This window comes from Oncorhynchus gorbuscha, linkage group LG15, assembly GCF_021184085.1.
Source record: "Oncorhynchus gorbuscha isolate QuinsamMale2020 ecotype Even-year linkage group LG15, OgorEven_v1.0, whole genome shotgun sequence".
Lineage (NCBI taxonomy): Eukaryota > Metazoa > Chordata > Actinopteri > Salmoniformes > Salmonidae > Oncorhynchus > Oncorhynchus gorbuscha.
Genome location: NC_060187.1, coordinates 4,796,423 through 4,820,280, shown reverse-complemented (window position 1 = coordinate 4,820,280; position 23,858 = coordinate 4,796,423). Strand labels below are relative to the sequence as shown.

The 23,858-nt window shown below is 44.2% G+C and overlaps 1 protein-coding gene across 9 annotated transcripts in view; it reads left to right on the top strand.

The window, feature by feature from the left end:
• Nucleotides 1-23,858, top strand: part of kif1aa (kinesin family member 1Aa) — a 192,561-nt gene extending 168,703 nt beyond the window's left edge. For all 9 annotated transcript variants that reach the window (XM_046300999.1, XM_046300998.1, XM_046301001.1 and 6 more), the window contains 11 exons: nt 161-275; nt 3,343-3,479; nt 4,149-4,210; nt 4,476-4,621; nt 8,671-8,868; nt 11,750-11,821; nt 12,050-12,174; nt 17,011-17,163; nt 17,435-17,627; nt 20,638-20,756; nt 23,722-23,858. In XM_046300999.1, the coding sequence (XP_046156955.1) occupies nt 161-275; nt 3,343-3,479; nt 4,149-4,210; nt 4,476-4,621; nt 8,671-8,868; nt 11,750-11,821; nt 12,050-12,174; nt 17,011-17,163; nt 17,435-17,627; nt 20,638-20,756; nt 23,722-23,755 (1,354 nt within the window). In that variant the 3' untranslated portion in view covers nt 23,756-23,858. The remainder of the gene's footprint in view (nt 1-160; nt 276-3,342; nt 3,480-4,148; nt 4,211-4,475; nt 4,622-8,670; nt 8,869-11,749; nt 11,822-12,049; nt 12,175-17,010; nt 17,164-17,434; nt 17,628-20,637; nt 20,757-23,721) is intronic.

The following is a 23,858-nucleotide window of genomic DNA, read 5'->3' as shown; positions in this document are numbered from 1 at the left end:
AGACAGACAGACAGACAGACAGACAGACAGACAGACAGACAGACAGACAGACAGACAGACAGACAGACCAGAGACCACTATGTTAGTTCAGACCAGGGTTGAGGAGCTCTCTGTTTAGTCGTTCTCTCTGTATGGTTAACTCTTCTCCTCCCTCCATCAGGACATTCTATCGCTTTGAGGCTGCCTGGGACAGTGCCATGCATAACTCCCTCCTCCTGAACCGGGTCACTCCTTACGGGGAGAAGATCTACATGACCTTGTCGGCCTACCTAGAGGTAACATATATATAGTTACATACAGTATATAGTGTTATATAAATGACCTTGTCGGCCTACATAGAGGTAACATATATATAGTTACATACAGTATATAGTGTTATATAAATGACTTTGTCGGCCTACATAGTTATGTAACTGTACGTGTCTAATGGTAATTGTAAAGCTAGTTTCACAGAAACAATCTGAGGAAATCTACTCATCCTAACTGGACAGGTTCCTAACTGGACAGGTTCCTAACTGGACAGGTTCATAACTGGACAGGTTCATAACTGGACAGGTTTATAGCTGGACAGGTTCCTAGCTGGACAGGTTCCTAGCTGGACAGGTTTATAACTGGACAGGTTCCTAGCTGGACAGGTTCCTAGCTGGACAGGTTCCTAGCTGGACAGGTTCGTAACTGGACAGGTACGTAACTGGACAGGTTCCTAACTGGACAGGTTCATAGCTGGACAGGTTCCTAACTGGACAGGTTCATAACTGGACAGGTTCCTAACTGGACAGGTTCATAACTGGACAGGTTCCTAACTGGACAGGTTCATAGCTGGACAGGTTCATAGCTGGACAGGTTCATAACTGGACAGGTTCATAAGTGGACAGGTTCATAACTGGACAGGTTCGTAACTGGACAGGTTTGTAACTGGACAGGTTCATAACTGGACAGGTTTGTAACTGGACAGGTTCATAAGTGGACAGGTTCATAACTGGACAGGTTTGTAACTGGACAGGTTCATAACTGGACAGGTTTGTAACTGGACAGGTTCATAAGTGGACAGGTTCATAACTGGACAGGTTTGTAACTGGACAGGTTCATAACTGGACAGGTTTGTAACTGGACAGGTTCATAACTGGACAGGTTTGTAACTGGACAGGTTTGTAACTGGACAGGTTCATAACTGGACAGGTTTGTAACTGGACAGGTTCATAACTGGACAGGTTCCTAACTGGACAGGTTCATAACTGGACAGGTTCCTAACTGGACAGGTTTGTAACTGGACAGGTTCCTAACTGGACAGGTTCCTAACTGGACAGGTTCATAACTGGACAGGTTCATAACTGGACAGGTTCCTAACTGGACAGGTTCCTAACTGGACAGGTTTGTAACTGGACAGGTTTGTAACTGGACAGGTTCCTAACTGGACAGGTTCCTAACTGGACAGGTTCCTAACTGGACAGGTTCCTAGCTGGACAGGTTCATAACTGGAAAGGTTCATAACTGGACAGGTTCCTAACTGGACAGGTTCCTAGCTGGACAGGTTCATAACTGGACAGGTTCATAACTGGACAGGTTTGTAACTGGACAGGTTCATAACTGCACAGGTTCATAACTGGACAGGTTCATAACTGGACAGGTTCGTAACTGGACAGGTTTGTAACTGGACAGGTTCATAAGTGGACAGGTTCGTAACTGGACAGGTTCAGATTTTGTCAGTTGCGTTTGGATTTTAAAACTCTGGAATCACAACCATGGGTAATTTCAGTTTTTTTTTACCCAGCCACCACGTCAAACTGTTTATCACATTTAGCTGGAGATACTAGAACTGCATTAACAGGAGTCTCTGCTCCATGTTCCCTAACTGCTCACCTCTCAGGAGTCTCTGCTTACTGACTGTCTCTGCTTACTGACTGCTCACCTCTCAGGGGTCTCTGCTTACTGACTGTCTCTGCTTACTGACTGCTCACCTCTCAGGAGTCTCTGCTTACTGACTGTCTCTGCTTACTGACTGCTCACCTCTCAGGAGTCTCTGCTACCTGACTGTCTCTGCTACCTGACTGCTCACCTCTCAGCAGTCTCTGCTACCTGACTGTCTCTGCTACCTGACTGCTCACCTCTCAGCAGTCTCTGCTACCTGACTGTCTCTGCTACCTGACTGCTCACCTCTCAGCAGTCTCTGCTACCTGACTGTCTCTGCTACCTGACTGCTCACCTCTCAGCAGTCTCTGCTACCTGACTGCTCACCTCTCAGCAGTCTCTGCTACCTGACTGCTCACCTCTCAGCAGTCTCTGCTACCTGACTGCTCACCTCTCAGCAGTCTCTGCTACCTGACTGCTCACCTCTCAGCAGTCTCTGCTACCTGACTGCTCACCTCTCAGCAGTCTCTGCTACCTGACTGCTCACCTCTCAGCAGTCTCTGCTACCTGACTGCTCACCTCTCAGGGGTCTCTGCTACCTGACTGCTCACCTCTCAGGGGTCTCTGCTACCTGACTGCTCACCTCTCAGCAGTCTCTGCTTCCTGACTGCTCACCTCTCAGGGGTCTCTGCTACCCGACTGCTCACCTCTCAGCAGTCTCTGCTACCTGACTGCTCACCTCTCAGGGGTCTCTGCTACCTGACTGCTCACCTCTCAGCAGTCTCTGCTACCTGACTGCTCACCTCTCAGGGGTCTCTGCTACCTGACTGCTCACCTCTTAGCAGTCTCTGCTACCTGACTACTCACCTCTCAGGAGTAATTTTAGGAGCACTTCATGTATGAGAAATGATCCCTGTGCTTAGGCCTAACACTGGAACATGCACGAGAGCACCCAAGTCATAGACTGTTCTCTCTGCTTCCGCACGGCAAACGGTACCGGACTCCCTGAACATCTAATCAAATGGCTGCCCAGAACTATTTTCATTAACCACCGCCCTCCCTTCTTTTACACCGCTGCTAGCTCTCTGTGGTTATCATCTATGCATAACTCTACCTACATGTACATATTACCTCAACTAACCAGTGCCCCTGCGCATTGGCTCTATACCGGTACCCACCCACCCCCCCTCCCACCATATAGCTGCTCTTTAAATTACATGCTACTTTTATTTCTTATTCTTATCTATGTTTTTTTTTTAACTGCATTGTTAGTTAGGGGCTCGAAAGTAAGCTTATTCAGTGCATGTGACTAACACAATTTGATTTGATTTGAACTTGCAGGTGCTGTGTCCAAAATGACCCCTACTGTATCTGATGTTTGATTTGATTTGAACTTACAGTGCTGTGTCCAAAATGACCCCTACTGTATCTGATGTTAGGCCCTAAAGAGGCGGAGAGAGAAATTAGCTTTTTTGATCCTTCATTTTCCTGTAGATGGAGAACTGCACTCAGCCCACAGTCATAACCAAAGATTTCTGCATGGTGTTCTACTCTCGAGACGTTAAACTCCCGACCTCCCGCTCCATCCGAAACCTGTTTGGCACCGGAAGCCTGAGGACAACAACAGAGGGGTGACTTATTAATCATCTCTTATCCTGAAAGATTATTATTATTATTAAATCAACTACCATGAAATAAACCATAAAATCAAGTATGTTACTGTTTATCTCACCACAGTCCTTTGCCTTGGTTGCATTCCTGAAAGATGATTGTTAAATCAATGGAAACAATGGACATGAAATGATCCCAGAGTTGAACCCAGAGTTGAACCCAGGGTTGAACCCAGGGTTGAACCCAGAGTTGAACTGAGGTGCCGTTCCCAGGGATATGTCACAGCTCCACCAGAGTTGAACCCAGGGTTGAAGCCAGGGTTGAACCCAGGGTTGAACCCAGGGTTGAACCCAGGGTTGAACCCAGAGTTGAACCCAGAGTTGAACCCAGAGTTGAACCCAGGGTTGAAGCCAGGGTTGAACCCAGGGTTGAACCCAGGGTTGAACCCAGAGTTGAACCCAGAGTTGAACCCAGGGTTGAACCCAGGGTTGAACCCAGGGTTGAACCCAGAGTTGAACCCAGAGTTGAAGCCAGGGTTGAACCCAGGGTTGAACCCAGGGTTGAACCCAGAGTTGAACCCAGAGTTGAACCCAGGGTTGAACCCAGGGTTGAACCCAGGGTTGAACCCAGAGTTGAACCCAGAGTTGAACCCAGGGTTGTGTTTGTCTGTTGTTTCTTTCTCCGTCCAGTAACCGAGTGACAGGTGTGTACGAGGTCAGCTTGTGTCACCTGGCGGATCATGGGAGCCCAGGTGAGACACTTTCTCTGTTGAGCTTCCCCTTTGTCTGTGTTTCCACAACTCTTTCTGCCATTCGTCTTCCTGCCTCTTTCTCAAAATGCATTGGAGGAGAAGGTCTGAATTGGAGGGACCTTTTTCTCCAAAACAATTTAAAAGAAGATAAGACGCAAAGAATCCAAACAAAATTGAGACAAAGATGGATAAAGCTTATTTCTGCTTTGTTTGTCCGACCCCTGACCTCTGACCTCTAACCATTTGACCTTTTTCAACCCCCCAGGAATGCAGAGGAGACGTCGGCGGGTGCTGGACACCTCGGTGGCGTACGTCCGAGGGGAGGAGAACCTGGCTGGGTGGAGGCCACGCAGTGACAGCCTCATCCTGGACCACCAGTGGGAACTGGAGAAACTCAGCCTCCTGCAGGAGGTATGTGGTACTACACCCTATAACCTACACCCTATAACCTACACCCTATACTCTACACCCTATATCCTACACCTATACCCTACACCCTACACCTACACCCTACACCTATACCCTCCACCCTACACCCTACACCCTACACCTATACCCTAAACTTATACCCTACATCTATACCCTACGTTGTACACCCTACACCTACACCCTACACATACAGCATGCACCTATACCCTACACCTACACACTACTACACCTATACCCTATGTTGTACACCCTACACGCTACACCCTACAAATACACCATACGCCTATACCCTACACCTATACCCTACTACACCTATGCCCTACTACACCTATGCCCTACTACACCTATACCCTACTACAGCTATGAACTGCTACATCCTACTACCCCATACCTTACACCCTACTACACCTATACCCTACTACACCCTACTACACCTATACCCTACTACAGCTATGAACTGCTACATCCTACTACCCCATACATTACACCCTACTACACCTATACCCTACACCTATACCCTACTACACCTATACCCTACACCTACACCCTACACATACAGCATGCACCTATACCCTACACCTACACACTACTACACCTATACCCTACACTCTACACGTATATCCTACACCCTATACCCTACACCCTATATCCCTACACCCCTACACCTATATCCCTACACCTATACACTACACCTACACTCAATAACCTACTACAACTATACCCTACTACACCTATACCCTACTACACCTATACCCTACTGCACCTATACCCTACTACACCTATACCCTACTACACCTATACCCTACTACACCTATACCCTACTACAACTATACACTACTATACCCTACTATACCTATACCCTACTAAACATTTACCCTACACCTTTCTACACCTACACTATACTACACCAACTACCTACTACACCAACTACCTACTACAACAACTACCTACTAGACCTACACTATACTACACCAACTACCTACTACACCTACACTATACTACACCAACTCCCTACTACACCTACACTATACTACACCAACTACCTACTACACCTACACTATACTACCTACACTATACTACACCAACTACCTACTACACCTACACTATACTACACCAACTACCTACTACACCTATAACCTACTACACCTACACTATACTACACCAACTACCTACTACACCTATAACCTACTACACCTACACTATACTACACCAACTACCTACTACACCTATACCCTACTACATCCTACTACACCTATACCCTACTACACCTATACCCTACTACACCTATACCCTACTACACCTATACCCTACTACACCTATACCCTACTACACCCTACTACACCTATGAACTGCTACATCCTACTACCCCATACCTTACACCCTACTACACCTATACCCTACTACACCTATACCCACACCCTACTACACCTACACCAACACTATACTACACCAACTACCTACTATACCTACACTATACTACACCAACTACCTACTACACCTACACTATACTACACCAACTACCTACTACACCTACACTATACTACACCAACTACCTACTACACCTACACTACACCAACTACCTACTACACCTACACTATACTACACCAACTACCTACTACACTATACTACACCAACTACACCTACACTATACTACACCAACTACCTACTATACCTACACTATACTACACCAACTACCTACTACACCTACACTATACTACACCAACACTATACTACACCAACTACCTACTACACCTATAACCTACTACACCTACACTATACTACACCAACTACCTACTACACCTATAACCTACTACACCTACACTATACTACACCAACTACCTACTACACCAACTACCTACTACACTACACCAACTACCTACTACACCTACACTATACTACACCAACTACCTACTACACCTACACCAACTACCTACTACACCTACACTATACTACACCAACTACCTACTACACCTACACTATACTACACCAACTACCTACTACACTATACTACACCAACTACCTACTACACCTATAACCTACTACACCTATACCCTACTACATCCTACTACACCCTACAACACCTATGCCCCACTACACCTATGCCATACCGCATCCTACTACCCCTATACCCTACTACACCTATGAACCGATACATCCTACTACCCCATACCTTACACCCTACTACACCTATACCCTACTACACCTATACCCACACCCTACTACACCTATACCCTACTACACCTATACCCTACAACACATATAAACTGCTACACATATAGCCTACTACACCCTACTACACCTATACCCTACTACACCTATACTTTACAACACCTATACCCTACTACACCTATACCCTACTACACCTATACCCTACTACAACCTACTGCACTTATACCCTACTACACCCTACTATACAAACGCCCTACTACACATATGCCCTACTACACCCCACTACACCCTACTACAACTACAACCTACTACACTTATGCCCTACTACACCTATACCCTACTACACCTATAACCTACTACATCCTACAACCCCATACCTTACACCTTACTTCACCTACACCCTACAACACCTATACCTTACTACACCTATACCTTACTACAACCTACTATACATACACCCTACTACACCTACTGTATATCCTACTACACCTATACCCTACTACACCTATACCCTACTACACCTTACTATACATACACCCTACTACACCTATACCCTACTACAACTATACGCTACTACACCTTACTATACATACACCCTACTACACCTGTGCCCTACTGCACCCTACTACACCCTACTACACCTATACCCTACTACACCCTACTACACCTATACTATACCTATATCCTACACCTAGAGACATCACGACTGATAAGACTAGACTGGGTGGAACTACAAACCTAGTCCTAGACTTAAAAGCCCTAGTCCTAGACTTAAAAGCCCTAGTCCTAGACTCAAACCTAGTCCTAGACTTAAAAGCCCTAGTCCTAGACTTAAAAGCCCTAGTCCTAGACTTAAAAGCCCTAGTCCTAGACTTAAAAGCCCTAGTCCTAGACTTAAAAGCCCTAGTCCTAGACTTAAAAGCCCTAGTCCTAGACTTAAAAGCCCTAGTCCTAGACTTAAAAGCCCTAGTCCTAGACTTAAAAGCCCTAGTCCTAGACTTAAAAGCCCTAGTCCTAGACTTAAAAGCCCTAGTCCTAGAGTTAAAAGCCCTAGTCCTAGAGTTAAAATCCCTAGTCCTAGAGTTAAAAGCCCTAGTCCTAGAGTTAAAAGCCCTAGTCCTAGACTTAAAAGCCCTAGTCCTAGACTTAAAAGCCCTAGTCCTAGACTTAAAAGCCCTAGTCCTAGACTTAAAGGTTCAGTGGAGAAGCTGGGTCAGGTGAACTGCCCCCCCCCCTCCCCCAGAGTGTTGATGACAGACTTTCATTTAATAAACGGGTGAATGGTTGAAGGCTACTTCTGAACCATGTACTGTATGTGTACATTCATGTACTACTTCTGAACCATGTACTGTATGTGTACATTCATGTACTACTTCTGAACCATGTACTGTATGTGTACATTCATGTACTACTTCTGAACCATGTACTGTATGTGTACATTCATGTACTACTTCTGAACCATGTACTGTATGTGTACATTCATGTACTGTATGTGCACATTCATGTACTGTATGTGCACATTCATGTACTGTATGTGTACATTCATGTACTGTATGTGTACATTCATGTACTGTATGTGTACATTCATGTACTGTATGTGTACATTCATGTACTGTATGTGTACATTCATGTACTGTATGTGTACATTCATGTACTGTATTGTTGTGGTATATGTTCATTCGGTTTAATGTGTTCTAGGTGAAAAGGGTTAGTTAGTTATTTAGTTACTTACTTAGTTAATTAGTTATGGTGTTTATCTGTTCCGTTCATCATGAGGAAGATGAGACCCTACCTGCTCCTGAGGGTTAGCTATAGTTATATAGTTAGTTACTTGGTTAGTTATGGTTATCTGTTTCATTCAGGTGGAGAAGACGAGACACTACCTGCTCCTAAGGGAGAAGCTAGAGTCCACCCTGCTGCTGGGTCAGGAAGAGTTGCTATCCTGTGTGTCTGTGGAGCAGAGTGAGTCCCCTCAGCCTTCCGAGGGCCACGCCCAGGACCTCAGTCTCAGCCCCACAGCTGACGCCCCCAACGAGAGGCAGAGGGAGCTAGTCGCTAAGGTCAGCGTCTCATCTTTAAAAGAAAACATGTTCGAATTTAATTGTAACCTTGTTCTTTTAAAATATTCCCGTTGTTGCTTACGGGCCGGGGGAAGATGTTTTGACTTACATTGCCTGTATCTATAATCACATTTGTGTAGTGCCATACAGTTGAGCGAACACGTTTTGGGGGGATTTCCACACATGGGGATTTTTATAAACTTTTTATAAACACATTTCATGCACTTCTACATCATTTACAAGATAAAATAAATTAGCTGAATATTTGTCAATACCACATAAGTGGCCAAATGCAGGTTACAGTCTTATTATAAAGTTAATTACATTGTTTTCCCCCTCATCAATCTACACACAATACCCAATAATGACAAAGCAAAACAAGTTTTTTAGAATTTTTTTTCAGATTTATTACAAATTAAAAACCAAAATAGAGTATTTATATAAGTATTCAGACCCTTTGCTATGAGACTCAAAATTGAACTCAGGTGCATCCTGTTTCCATTGATCATCCTTGATATGTTTCTACGACTTGATTGGTTGTCCTCCTGTGGTAAATTCAACTGATTGGACATGATTTGAACAGTTTAATTTTCATCTCTTCATTCAAAGACTCAATCATGGACACTCTTACTGACAAAGTTGCAAAGTAAAAAGTCATATCTCAGACTGGCCAATAAAAAGATCGGCAAAAGAACACAGACACTGGACAGAGGAACTCTGCATAGAAGGCCAGCAACCCGGAGTCGCCTCTTCGTGGTTGACGTTGAGACTGGTGTTTTGCGGGTACTATTTAATGAAGCTACCAGTTGAGGACTTGTGAGGCGTCTGTTTCTCAAATTAGACACTCTAATGTACTTGTCCTCTTGCTCAGTTGTGCACCAGGGCCTCCCACTCCTCTTTCTATTCTGGTTAGAGCAAGTTTAAACTGTTCTGTGAAGGGAGTAGTACACAGAGTTGTACGAGATCTTCAGTTTCTTGGCAATTTCTCACATGGAATAGCCTTAATTTGTCAGAACACGAATAGACTGACGAGTTTCAGAAGAAAGGTCTTTGTTTCTGGCCATTCTGAGCCTGTATTCGAACTCACAAATGCTGATGCTCCAGATACTCAACTAGTCTAAAGAAGGACAGTTTTATTGCTTCTTTAATCAGAATGACAGTTTTCAGCTGTGCTAACATAATTGCAAAGTAGTTTTCTAATGATCAATTAGCCTTTTAAAATGATAGACTTGTATTAGCTAACACCACGTGCCATTGGAACACAGGAGTGATGGTTGCTGATAACGGGCCTCTGTATGCCTATATATATATATATATATATATATATATATATATATATATATATATATATATATATATATATATATATATATATATATATATACACAGTACCAGTCAAAAGTTTGGACACCTGCTCAATCCAGTTTTTTTATTTAAATTTGGACTATTTTCTATATTGTAGAATAATAGTGAAGACATCAAAACTATGAAATAACACATATGGAATCATGTAGTAACCAAAAAAGTGTTAATTAAATCAAAATATATTTTATATTTGAGATTCTTTAAAGTAGCCACATTTTGCCTTGATCACAACTTTGCACACTCTTGGCATTCTCTCAACCAGCTTCACCTAGAATACTTTTCCAACAGTCTTCAAGGAGTTCCCACATATGCTGAGCACTTTTTGGCTGCTTTTCCTTCACTCTGCGGTCCAACTTATCCCAAACCATCTCAATTGGGTTGAGGTCAGGTGATTGTGGCGGTCAGGTCATCTGATGCAGCACTCCATCAGTCTCTTTCTTGGTCAAATAGCCCTTAGACAGACTGGTGGTCTGTTGGATCATATACAGAATCTGTCGAAAGTTACCAGGAGTGTGCAAAGCTGTCATCAAGGCAAAGGGTGGCTAGAAATGGAGAAAAACCCCTTGAATGAGTTGGTGTGTCCAAAGTTCTGACTGGTATTGTATATGTACAGTACAGGCTACAGAGTAAACAGTGATACTGACTCAGCCTGTGATGAAGACGAAGCATGGGTGATGTGTTTTGTGACAATAGCTGAAGACCAGTTACTTTGAAAAACAGTGCTGTTCTCTCAGAATCGCTTAGAAGTTGTTGTGGGGGAAAAAAATGGCTAGCTTCCACAGTCAGATTAGGCTTCTCTTTTCAGCAGTAGGCTTTCCAAACCCAAACCCCCCCTCCCAGACCTACGATTTTCTTGGGATTTTATTTTGACATTTGTAAAAAGGCAAAAATGACATAACCAACCATAGAAATGTAATCCATAGATGGCTGTTCCCATAATAGTCAGGACTGGTTGTTCCCATTCAAGTCAGGACTGGCAGCCATTGCTAGTGTACCCATGAGTTTAACAGTCAAAGTACCAGGGTTAGAAGTTCCAAATTCCTTCTCTGGATTATATCTATGGCCACAATGGAACAAGCTGTTCTGTATTAGGTGTGTGTGCTGCCCAGATTGTGTCCTTCCCAATTGTAAAACATACTTCGATGCTATTTATCCTTTGTAGCTAAATTACGCTTTCTTGTGTGGTATTTTGAATTATTTTATTTATGTCTATTCAGACAGCAGTAATTCAATTTTGGGGGTAAATACATTTTTTAAATATATATATATACATACACATTTTGGGGCAAAATTATTTCAATTAATCAGCCACAGCACCACCCAGCACCCCTACTTCCTGTGGCTATGCTTGATTGTCCCTTTTAAATATGGTCAGTGGCTCACTTAAGCCTTCTCCTTAGGTAACTTCTCCTTAGGTAACTTCTCCTTAGGTAACCATTCTGAGGTTGTTGTTGTTGTTGTTGTGAAGCCCATTGCTTTGAGACTTAGAGCTTTATTTGTCTCCATCACTCACCAGTGTCTACGGCTGCTCGCCCACTCCTTCAACAGAGACTACAGCCACGTGTGTGTCAGCGCCAGTGAAAGCAAGGTAGACTTCCTGTCACTTTTTACTATGATGGGTTTTCATGTATGTATCCGGTTTGAAGTTACTTTGATGTGAGGAAACTACGAGTGGCGATATGACGTGTTCGTTTGTCTCAGTTAACTTTTTTCCAGACAGTGTTTTGACATGCTGTGTGTTTGTGTTTACGTGTGTGTGTGTGTGTGTGTGTGTGTGTGTGTGTGTGTGTGTGTGTGTGTGTGTGTGTGTTTCCAGCTGTCTGAAATGTCAGTGACTCTGCTGAGGGAGTCGACCTCTGCCACGGCCCTCAACACCCTCACCCCCTCCTCGACGTGCCCGTCATTGGTGGAGGGATGCTACCCCAAGACTGAAACACCCAGGTCAGTAATATCACACTTCTGTTACCATTACACACGACACTAACAGACTCAGACACTATAGCAGACTCAGACACTATAGCAGACTCAGACACTATAGCAGACTCAGACACTATAGCAGACTCAGACACTATAGCAGACTCGGACACTATAGCAGACTCGGACACTATAGCAGACTCGGACACTATAGCAGACTCGGACACTATAGCAGACTCGGACGCTAGCAGACTCGGACGCTAGCAGACTCGGACACTAGCAGACTCGGACGCTAGCAGACTCGGACGCTAGCAGACTCGGACGCTAGCAGACTCGGACACTAGCAGACTCGGACACTAGCAGACTCGGACACTAGCAGACTCGGACACTAGCAGACATTAGTAGACATTAGCAGACATTAGCAGACACTACCAGACACGAGCAGACTCGGACGCTAGCAGACTCGGACGCTAGCAGACTCGGACGCTAGCAGACTCGGACGCTAGCAGACTCGGACGCTAGCAGACTCGGACGCTAGCAGACACGGACACTAGCAGACTCGGACACGAGCAGACTCGGACACGAGCAGACTCGGACACGAGCAGACTCAGACACTAGCAGACTCAGACACTAGCAGACTCAGACACTAGCAGACTCAGACACGAGCAGACTCAGACACTAGCAGACACTAGCAGACTCAGACACGAGCAGACACTAGCAGACTCAGACACGAGCAGACACTAGCAGACTCAGACACGAGCAGACACTAGCAGACTCAGACACGAGCAGACACTAGCAGACTCAGACACGAGCAGACACTAGCAGACTCAGACACGAGCAGACACTAGCAGACTCAGACACGAGCAGACTCAGACACTAGCAGACTCAGACACTAGCAGACTCAGACACTAGCAGACTCAGACACTAGCAGACTCAGACACTAGCAGACACTAGCAGACTCAGACACTAGCAGACAGACACTAGCAGACTCAGACACTAGCAGACTCAGACACTAGACAGACACTAGCAGACTCAGACAGACTCAGACACTAGCAGACACTAGCAGACTCAGACACTAGCAGACTCAGACACTAGCAGACTCAGACACTAGCAGACTCAGACACTAGCAGACTCAGACACTAGCAGACTCAGACACTAGCAGACACTCAGACACTAGCAGACTCAGACACTAGCAGACTCAGACACTAGCAGACTCAGACACTAGCAGACACTAGCAGACTCAGACACTAGCAGACTCAGACACTAGCAGACTCAGACACTAGCAGACTCAGACACTAGCAGACACTAATAGACTCAGACACTAATAGACTCAGAGACTAAACAGACTCAGAGACTAAACAGACTCAGAGACTAAACAGACTCAGAGACTAATAGACTCAGAGACTAATAGACTCAGAGACTAATAGACTCAGACACTAATAGACTCAGAGACTAATAGACTCAGAGACTAATAGACTCAGAGACTAAACAGACTCAGAGACTAAACAGACTCAGAGACTAAACAGACTCAGAGACTAAACAGACTCAGAGACTAAACAGACTCAGAGACTAATAGACTCAGAGACTAATAGACTCAGAGACTAAACAGACTCAGACTCAGAGACTAATAGACTCAGAGACTAATAGACTCAGAGACTAATAGACTCAGAGACTAACAGACTCAGAGACTAAACAGACTCAGAGACTAAACAGACTAGACTCAGACTCAGAGACTAAACAGACTCAGAGACTAAAGACAGACTCAGAGACTAATAGACTCAGAGACTAAACTAGACTCAGAGACTAATAGACTCAGAGACTAAACAGACTCAGAGACTAAACAGACTCAGAGACTAATAGACTCAGAGACTAAACAGACTCAGAGACTAATAGACTCAGAGACTAACAGACTCAGAGACTAATAGACTCAGAGACTAATAGACTCAGAGACTAATAGACTCAGAGACTAATAGACTCAGAGACTAAACAGACTCAGGGCTGTCACGGTAAGACTCATTTCTTGTGGATAGTTTCACGTCACATAGAGATGATTTTGGGATGCGAGGATGAACGAGGAACTTTGTGCAGATTTTCCAATCATTGATCATTTGGTCAGATCCTGATGTTTTCTTACAGGTGGCGAGGGAACATTCGGCTCATGATTTTGCTGAGAGTTTCCGTTTAGTGAGGGGTAGAGACTTGGAGAGTCTGGTTAATATCTTATCTCCAACATCTTCCCAGAACATAATCCAGCATTTGACACAATTATTAGATTTTAGTTCTGGGTTTCTGAGATTATGGCATGAGCCCCTCCTCCCCATTTAATCCATCCATCACTGATACCTACTGGTACCTGCTAGGAGCCCCTCCTCCCCATTTAAACCGGCAAACACTGACACCTACTGGTACCTGCTATGAGCCCCTCCTCCCCATTTAATCCATCCATCACTGAAACCTACTGGTACCTGCTATGAGCCCCTCCCCCCCATTTAATCCAGCCATCACTGAAACCTACTGGTATCTGTTATGAGCCTGTCCTCCCCATTTAAAACGTCCATCACTGAAACCTACTGGTATCTGCTATGTATTTCACTCACTGTTGGAAGTGTACATAGTTAATAGACACTACTCCTAACCTGCTGAGTTAGTTCTCCTAACCTGCTGAGTTAGTTCTCCTAACCTGCTGAGTTAGTTATCCTAACCTGCTACAAAAAGTGACTTCTGCAAGTCAAAACCGGCAGACCTGCCCTGAGAACAGTTTTGGTTTGCACTAATGCAATGCTCCGCCATTGATGCCATCTCCATTTTAAAGTAGTGCATTTTGTTATTATTTTGTGTTTGAAAAAAGTGTAAAGCTAATATTGGTGATTTCTTGACACCTGCAGTGCTGGAGTCCTGAACCAAATCCTATGTGCCATTAATGTATTATGGCCACTAGATGGCGGTGAAATACCTAGTTTAAAGACTGCTCTGATCATTGGCTGATTACTCCCAACCCCATATGAATCCCCACCCAGTTGACCACATAAAACGTGTGGAATAGCTCAATGCTAATACCCATGCTAAAACGTGTGGAATCGCTCAATGCTAATATCCATGTTAAAACGGGTGGAATCGCTCAATGCTAACATCCATGTTAAAACAGGTGGAATCGCTCAATGCTAATATCCATGTTAAAATAGGTGGAATCTCTCAATGCTAATATCCATGTTAAAACAGGTGGAATCGCTCAATGCTAATATCCATGTTAAAACAGGTGGAATCGCTCAATGCTAATATCCATGTTAAAACAGGTGGAATCGCTCAATGCTAATATCCATGTTAAAACAGGTGGAATCTCTCAATGCTAATATCCATGTTAAAACAGGTGGAATCTCTCAATGCTAATATCCATGTTAAAACAGGTGGAATCTCTCAATGCTAATATCCATGTTAAAACAGGTGGAATCTCTCAATGCTAATATCCATGTTAAAACAGGTGGAATCTCTCAATGCTAATATCCATGTTAAAACAGGTGGAATCTCTCAATGCTAATATCCATGTTAAAACAGTCAGTGGAATCTCTCAAAATGCTAATATCCATGTTAAAACAGGTGGAATCTCTCAATGCTAATATCCATGCTAAAGACATGGGTACAGGTGGAATCTCTCAATGCTAATATCCATGCTAAAACAGGTGGAATCGCAGGTCAATGCTAATGGGATTGAAAACATGCTAAAAAACAGGTGTCATGGGATTGAAAACAGGTGTGAATTGAAAACAGGTGGTATGGGATTGAAAACAGGTGAAGGGATTGAAAACAGGTGTGTATGGGATTGAAAACAGGTGTGTATGGGATTGAAAATGGTATGGGATTGAAAACAGGTGGAGTTGAAAACTTTTTGAATAAATGTGTATGGATTGAAAACATGCTCCATTGAAAACTGTGTAGGGATTGAAAACAGTGTGTATGGGAGAAAACATGAACAAAACATGGAATGGGATTGAAAACGAGAACCCGATTGAAAACAGGTGTGTAATTGACAACAACTTGAAAACAACACTGACAATAAAACAATGTGTGACAAAACATGATGGGATTGAAAACAGGTGTGTTATTGAAAACAGGTGTGTATGGGATTGAACAGGTAATGGGGATTGAAAACAGGTGTGTATGGGATTGAAAACAGGTGTGTATGGGATTGAAAACAGGTGTGTATGGGATTGAAAACAGGTGTGTATGGGATTGAAAACAGGTGTGTATGGGATTGAAAACAGGTGTGTATGGGATTGAAAACAGGTGTGTATGGGATTGAAAACAGGTGTGAAAACAGGTATGGGATTGAAAACAGGTGTGTATGGGATTGAAAACAGGTGTGAATGGGATTGAAAACAGGTGTGTATGGGATTGAAAACAGGTGTGTATGGGATTGAAAACAGGTGTGTATGGGATTGAAAACAGGTGTGTATGGGATTGAAAACAGGTGTGAATGGGATTGAAAACAGGTGTGAATGGGATTGAAAACAGGTGTGTATGGGATTGAAAACAGGTGTGTATGGGATTGAAAACAGGTGTGTATGGGATTGAAAACAGGTGTGTATGGGATTGAAAACAGGTGTGAATGGGATTGAAAACAGGTGTGTATGGGATTGAAAACAGGTGTGTATGGGATTGAAAACAGGTGTGTGGGAAGACGAGACAAAACCAATGGAAAATGAAAAATGGACGGTGACGTCGAACGCCGAGCACCGCCCCGAACAAGGAGAGGCAACGACTTCGGCAGAAGTCGTGGCAACGGGTTATATCTAAGATGGGTTCTCTAACTATCTCTATGGTCGATCCCCACGCGGAAAACTTTTCTTCCTCCGTCTCTCCAACCAGAGCCACCAAGCTTCGCTCCTGCTGTGCCAGCCTCAACCCTGACTGCTCACAGAGGGATGGAGAGGTGAAGAAGTCCCCTGGTGGGGTGGCCGCCCCGGAGGTTAAACCCAGGACGCGCCGTTTTGTACCAGACATCCAAGAGATCCGGGTCAGGTGAGGGTGCTTCAGAGATTGATTGATTGATTGATTGATTTATGGCTTAGAAGACTTGGTGGAATTTACCTCATCAAAGTGCTTTTCACACTACTGAGCCAACATGTGTCAAGCTCTACTGAGCTGGCCTTGTTACCAATCCACCATATAGTTGCTGCTCGGATCTTGAAAACAACAACGTGTAAAATAAAATATCAGAGCCAGCGAAGGCTAGTTCGGGTCGCCGTGGTGATGTGAACAAGTGTAGTAACAATCTTGATCTTTCCACCAGCCCCATTGTATCAAAGAAGGGCTACCTGCATTTCCTGGAGCCTCATACCAACGGCTGGGTGAGGCGCTATGTGGTGGTGAGACGTCCGTACGTCTATATCTACAATACAGAGAGAGACCGCGTGGAGAGAGCCATCCTTAACCTCTCCTCTGCCCATGTCAAGTACAGCGAGGACCAGCAGGCCATGCTCAAGGTTAGTACCCTTTTTACCTGTCGATACACCCCTACCTGGCTCCTTTACACCCCGTTACCTGATACATTTACCTGGCACCTTTACACCCCGTTACCTGATACCTTAACCTGGCACCTTTACACCCCGTTACCTGATACCTTAACCTGGCACCTTTACACAACATTACCTGACACCTTTTACAACACAATGTTTGAGGAGCGCCCTCCATCAACTGCTGTTTTCAGATCTCACCATACGTTTTTGATGTGATTCAAGTATGGACTCTTAACTGGCCAATCCAGAACAGTCCAACATCTCTTCTTGAACCTCTGTGTTGCCTTATGGGTGTTTGGAGTTGTTTTCCTGCTGGAACACCCAATGAAGACTTCATTTTTGGACACTGGTTTAAACATTGGACTCCAAAACACCTGATATTCTGCAGATTTTGTAACGACTTGCGCATTTCGAAAGGCCAGAGACAGCAAGGCCATGTTTGAGTGAAGGTAGTGTGTTCTTTTCATTGAATGCTTCATTTGGTTGTCTGTAAACATAGCACTGATCTGTATTGCCAAAACGCTCTAATTTTGTTTCATTAGTCCACAAAGCATTTTCCCAAGTATTTAAGCTCTGGTCCTGGGGGACCTTGAACGTGTGCAAAGACATCATGAAATCAGTCGATTATTAAGGTGTTTTGGAATCCAATGTTCAACCCAGTGTCCAGACACTGTGTGTTTGTTGAAGTTTGTGGATTTTCCAGCAGGACAACAAACCTAAACACACATAAAAGCATCCCTCTGATAAAAGAAGAAAGGCCGGACTGTTCTGGATTGGCCAACGAAGAGTTGAGATATGAATCACATCCGTAATCTTTGGCAAGAGTTGAAAACAGCAGTTGGTTGAGAGCACCCCCTTAAACTTTGAATAATTGCTGCTGAAAAGTGAGGCAAATTGCCAGTAGAAAGGTGCAGGAAGCTCATTGATGGTACAAGAAACGCTTACCTTGTCACGCCCTTACCGTAGAGAGTCCTTGGTTCTCTATGACGTAGCATGTAACTAGAGGGTGTTCTAGTTCAATATTTCTACGTTGGTTTTTTGTATGGTTCCCAATTAGAGGCAGCTGGTAATCGTTGCCTCTAATTGGGGATCAGATTTAGGTAGCCATTTTTCCCACCTGTGTTTGTGGGATTTTTGTTGTTGCACCACGTAGTCACGGCGTGTTGCTTGTTTATTGTTTTGGTTGCAGAAGTTTCACTTTAAATAAATATGAACTCAACAAACGCTGTGCCTTGGTCTGTCTCTTACAACAACCGTGACATACCTGCAGTTATCTTGGCCAAAGGCTGTGCAGCCAAGTACTAGCTCCAATCATTTTATATTAAAATGGTCAAATTAAATTTACAAAAATAAAATTGGTTCCGTAATGTTGAAAATACAATAAAAATCTGGAGTACAATTATTATTATTTTTACAATTTGAACTTATTTTAAAAGAAACAAGGGTGCCAATATATAACTAACTAATAACTCAGCAAAAAATAAAACGTCCCTTTTTCAGGACCCTGTCTTTCAAAGATAATTAGTAAAAATCCAAAACTTCAGATCGTCATTGTAAAGGGTTTAAACACTGTTTCTCATGTTTGTTTGATGAACATGCACCTGTGGAACGGTCGTTAAGAAACTAACAGCTTACAGACGGTAGGCAATTAAGTTCAGTTATGAAAACTTAGGACACTAAAGAGACCTTTCTACTGACTCTGAAAACACCAAAAGAAGGGTCCCTGCACATCTGCGTGGACATGCCTTAGGCATGCTGCAAGGAGGCTTGAGGACAGCTGATCGTCCTCGTAGTGGAAGACCACGTGTAAACACACCTGCACAGGATCGGTACATCCGAACATCACACCTGCGGCATAGGTACAGGATGGCAACGACAACTGCCCGTGTTACACCAGGAACGCACAATCCCTCCATCAGTGCTCAGACTGACCACCATAGGCTGAGAGAGGCTGGACTGAGGGCTTGTAGGCCTGTTGTAAGGCAGGTCCTCACCAGACATCACCGGCAACAACGTCGCCTCTGGGCACAAACCCACCATCGCTGGACCAGACAGGACTTGCTCTTCGGTTTTGTCTCACCAGGGGTGATGGTTGGATTCACATTTATCATTGAATTAATTTATTGTGGAAGGAATGAGCGTTATACAGAGGCCTGTATTCTGGAGCGGGAACGATTTGGAGGTGGAGGATCCGTCATGGTCTGGGGCGGCGTGTCACAGCATCATCGGACTGAGCTTCTTGTCATTGCAGGCATTCTCAACGCTGTGCGTTATAGGGAAGACCTCCTCCCTCGTGGTACCCTTCCTGCAGGCTCATCCTGACATTACCCTCCAGCATGACAATGCCACCAGCCATACTGCTTGTTCTCTGTGCGATTTCCAGCAAGACAGGAATGTCAGTGTTCTGCCATGGCCAGCGAAGGGCCCAGATCTCAATCCCATTGAGCACGCCAGGGACCTGTTGGATCGGAGGGTGAGGGCTAGGGCCATTCCCCTCAGAAATGTCAGAGAACTTGCAGGTGCCTTGGTGGAAGAGTGGGGTACCATCTCACAGCAAGAACTGGCAAATCTGGTGCCACCCATGAGGAGGAAATGCACTGCAGTACTTAATGCAGCTGGTGGCCACACCAGATACTGACTGTTACTTTTGGTTTTGACCCACCCTTTGTTCAGGGACACATTATTCCATTTCTGTTAGTCACATGTCTGTGGAACTTGTTCAGTTTATGTCTCAGTTGTTGAATCTTATGTTCATACAAATATTTACATATGTTAAGTTTGCTGAAAATAAACGCAGTTGACAGTGAGAGGACGTTTCTTTTTTTTTTGCTTAAGTTTATATGTAATGCATTTGAAAAGACTCACAGAGGATGTCATGTTTTTCCTCCTCTCTCTTCCTACCTACCCTCAATAGTAAGCTGCTCTGGGCAGCTAGCTGGTTTTAACATTACTGTACCTCTCCGTGTTTCCCCAACAGACTCCAAACACGTTTGCTGTGTGTACTGAGCACCGCGGTATACTGCTCCAAGCCAGCAACGACAAGGAGATGCACGACTGGCTCTATGCTTTTAACCCTCTCCTGGCTGGATCCATCAGGTAACATGGATGATACACTAAGGTTGTATTTCAATTTGTATTTCATTTGTATTTCACATTTCTACCAACTAAGGTACTCCAAGGGCTTTACAGGGAAACTCACCTCATCCACCTCCTTCACTCTTTCTAACATTGATTTTGCTCATAGCGACTATTTTGAACGTTTTAATTACAATGATAGTGATCGAAGTGATCATATGTGTTCAACATACTGACTGTAAGTTGCTCTGGAAAAGATTGTAATAACTAAAATGTAATTGTAAAACTTTATATCCCAGTTGAATTATAACTTTAAAGGAGTTTTCTTTCAAATACGTGTTTCAATGTATTACATTGTGGGCTTTCGCTAAAGACCGCCTAGTCTCGGAAGCACCAATCCAAATCATCTGTTGGAGACAGACAGGTAGAGTGGCCAATGAGGTGAGACACTCACTTCCATAAAAGAAGCCACTCTCCCGCCCTCTGGTTATTCTCGCTTCTCTTCCTCACCCAAAGAGGGTCACAACTCTAGCTCTCCTCATATTGACTGGATACCCGTTGCCTGCTCAAAAGCGAACTGTGAAGGATATTTCTGATGAGGTTTTCACAGTTAATTAAGAGGTTCAGTATTAACCGGAATATTTTTTTTTAGTACTTTTTCTACTTCTCAGTTTCCGTTGGTAGCTAGCGTTGCTGCTAGTTATTGAGACTCGGTTAGCCCACGCTGCAAGGCTAAGTTGTCTAGCTTTCTGAAAGGCAAGCTAACCTCACTAGCATACCCTACCTGCAAGATGGTAGCTTTGCTAGCTCCCTTCTTAAAAAAAAAAAGTATAGTTAACATACGTTCACCCGTTTTGTTAGCTAAACCAACCCTCTCTGCCATCTGTGCCTTTTTCTGAAGGCAAACTGTCATTCGGTTTCCTTGAGCTAGCACTGAGCTAGCCACAGCATACCTTCACCACGAGGTAGCTGCTAGCTAGATAACCCCCTACTAGCCTCCACTCCCTTCCCTCAATGTCTGAGGACGTAGTGGTGAAGGTGAGTTAGGGGAGAAATCTCACGGAAATCCTTGAGATGGTTCGTCATTCCCCAACTCCTGCACTGTGTTTGCTCCCGGCCCTCTCAAGCCCGCAGATCTGATGGCCCTAAGAGCATTGACGCTGCCCCTCTTCCAGTGAAGTTTGGGCTCCCATCATATCTGTAAGCCACAGCCAGATTCAACATCGAATGGTCATCTTCTGTAGGGGCTCAAGACCCGTCAAGGGACCTGTACGATGGGAAGAGACTCCAGCCCACACAGCCCTGATAAAGGAACTGCTTGCCGCAGTACCAGCTTGCCTAAGGGCAGCTACGAGCTCTCGGGATAAACCCATTAACCACAGGATTTTTGCTAAGAGTCCCCCTTGCCTGGACATGCACAATATGGAGGAATCTGGGTTAGGCATCCCTCCCACAGTGGAACCGTCACTGGCTCACCACCTCAGCCCCTAGCTCCTTGTGACATTACCAGCGCTTCACTCCCTGGAAAGGACTCATTAAAACCTTCAACTTGACCTCCTTATTGTTGGTTTTCAAGGGTGAGTTACTGGAGGAGTGGAGGAAGCGGCTGGACTCAGACACCCTAGACCCAGATGCTTGGGAGGAGATTGGGTGGAGATCTGTATGATTACAGACCTGATTACAGGCCTCCCGTAGTGCCCTCCAAGGCTGTGGTCATACCATGAGCAAGGAGGAGCCCTTTGGCTGAGCTCATCCAGTTTAACAGACCAAGAATGACAGTGGACCTCCTTCGATTTTAGCCGCTGAAAAACGCATAGACGTCATATTCCACCTTCTTCCACGTTTACTACTACCCCTTCGTCCCTAGTGTATCGGTGGACTGTGCTCTACCAGTGTTTATCAGGTTAATTACCTAACCTCGTTTTCTTTTTTTTCCCGGGTCGACTTTTTTCCCCATTGACGCACCTTGGAGAATATGTTTTTTTTTTTACCCTGTTGCTTTTCCCCTAGAAGGACATCCCTGTTGTTGTTCAGTGTGTGCAAAGCTGTCATACTCTTCGCTCATTGGGCTACCACCCTCGAGTTGGACTTTCTCTTTTCGACTGTATCCTGACGAGTCATGGGGGATCAAAAAAGAAAAGAGGACCAAGGCACTCTTCATATAATTCATTTAAATGCCTTTATTTGTTAGGGCATGTTCAATGGAAACAAAGTTGTTGTTTTTTTAAAACTCAGACGTGTTTCGACTGCACGTCCTTCGTCAGGGAAGAACAACGAAAAAAATGACAAAACCATTGTATTTATCTTAGGAAGGACCCTCTACTACACAGGAGGTGACCACATGGGACATGTCTAATTATGCTGAGACTGGAGCTTTGTACTGGGCTGTCCCTCATTTAGTTATGAGGTTTTTCCTTGGGGGGGGGGTTGTCTTTGCATCTTCTTGGTGCTTACTCCTCTGAGGGTTGCTACGTTGGGACTTCCCTGGCTTCGGAGAGAATATTTCTTGCGATCAGGGTGTTTGCCATATCCCTACATGATACATCTTAACAAGAGTATTTGAAAGAGAACTTGCGTAATCCCAGTTCTCTGATAATCTGAGTGAGACGTATCACCGCATTCCCCATAGCTTGCAAGAGCTTGAGGAAGAGAAGCATGCTTGAGAATAACCACGAGGGCGGGAGGGTGGCTCCTTTTAATGGAAGTGAGGTTCTCACCTCATTCGCCACTCTACCTGTCTGTCTCAAACAAACATTTTTTGATTGGTACTTCCAAGAGTAGGCGGTACTTAGCGACCTTCCCCCCCCCATGTGATATATCCCTCATGTTATCAGAGAACCGGGGTTCCACAGGTAACCTTACTGCATAATAACATACAGTAAATAAAGGTATGTTTCGATGCTGTAAATATGAAGAAAACCCGAATGGTTGGTAATTTTGAATCAATATACAATATATTCTCTCTTTCCCTTTTTGTCTCCACCAGATCAAAGCTCTCCAGAAGGAGAGGAAGGATGTGAAACAAACAATCGAACAACAACGCGTCTTTATAAAAGAAGATAGAAAACATTAGAACGCAAAGAGACTAACCTGTATATAAATCCCTGATTACTCCTATGCTTA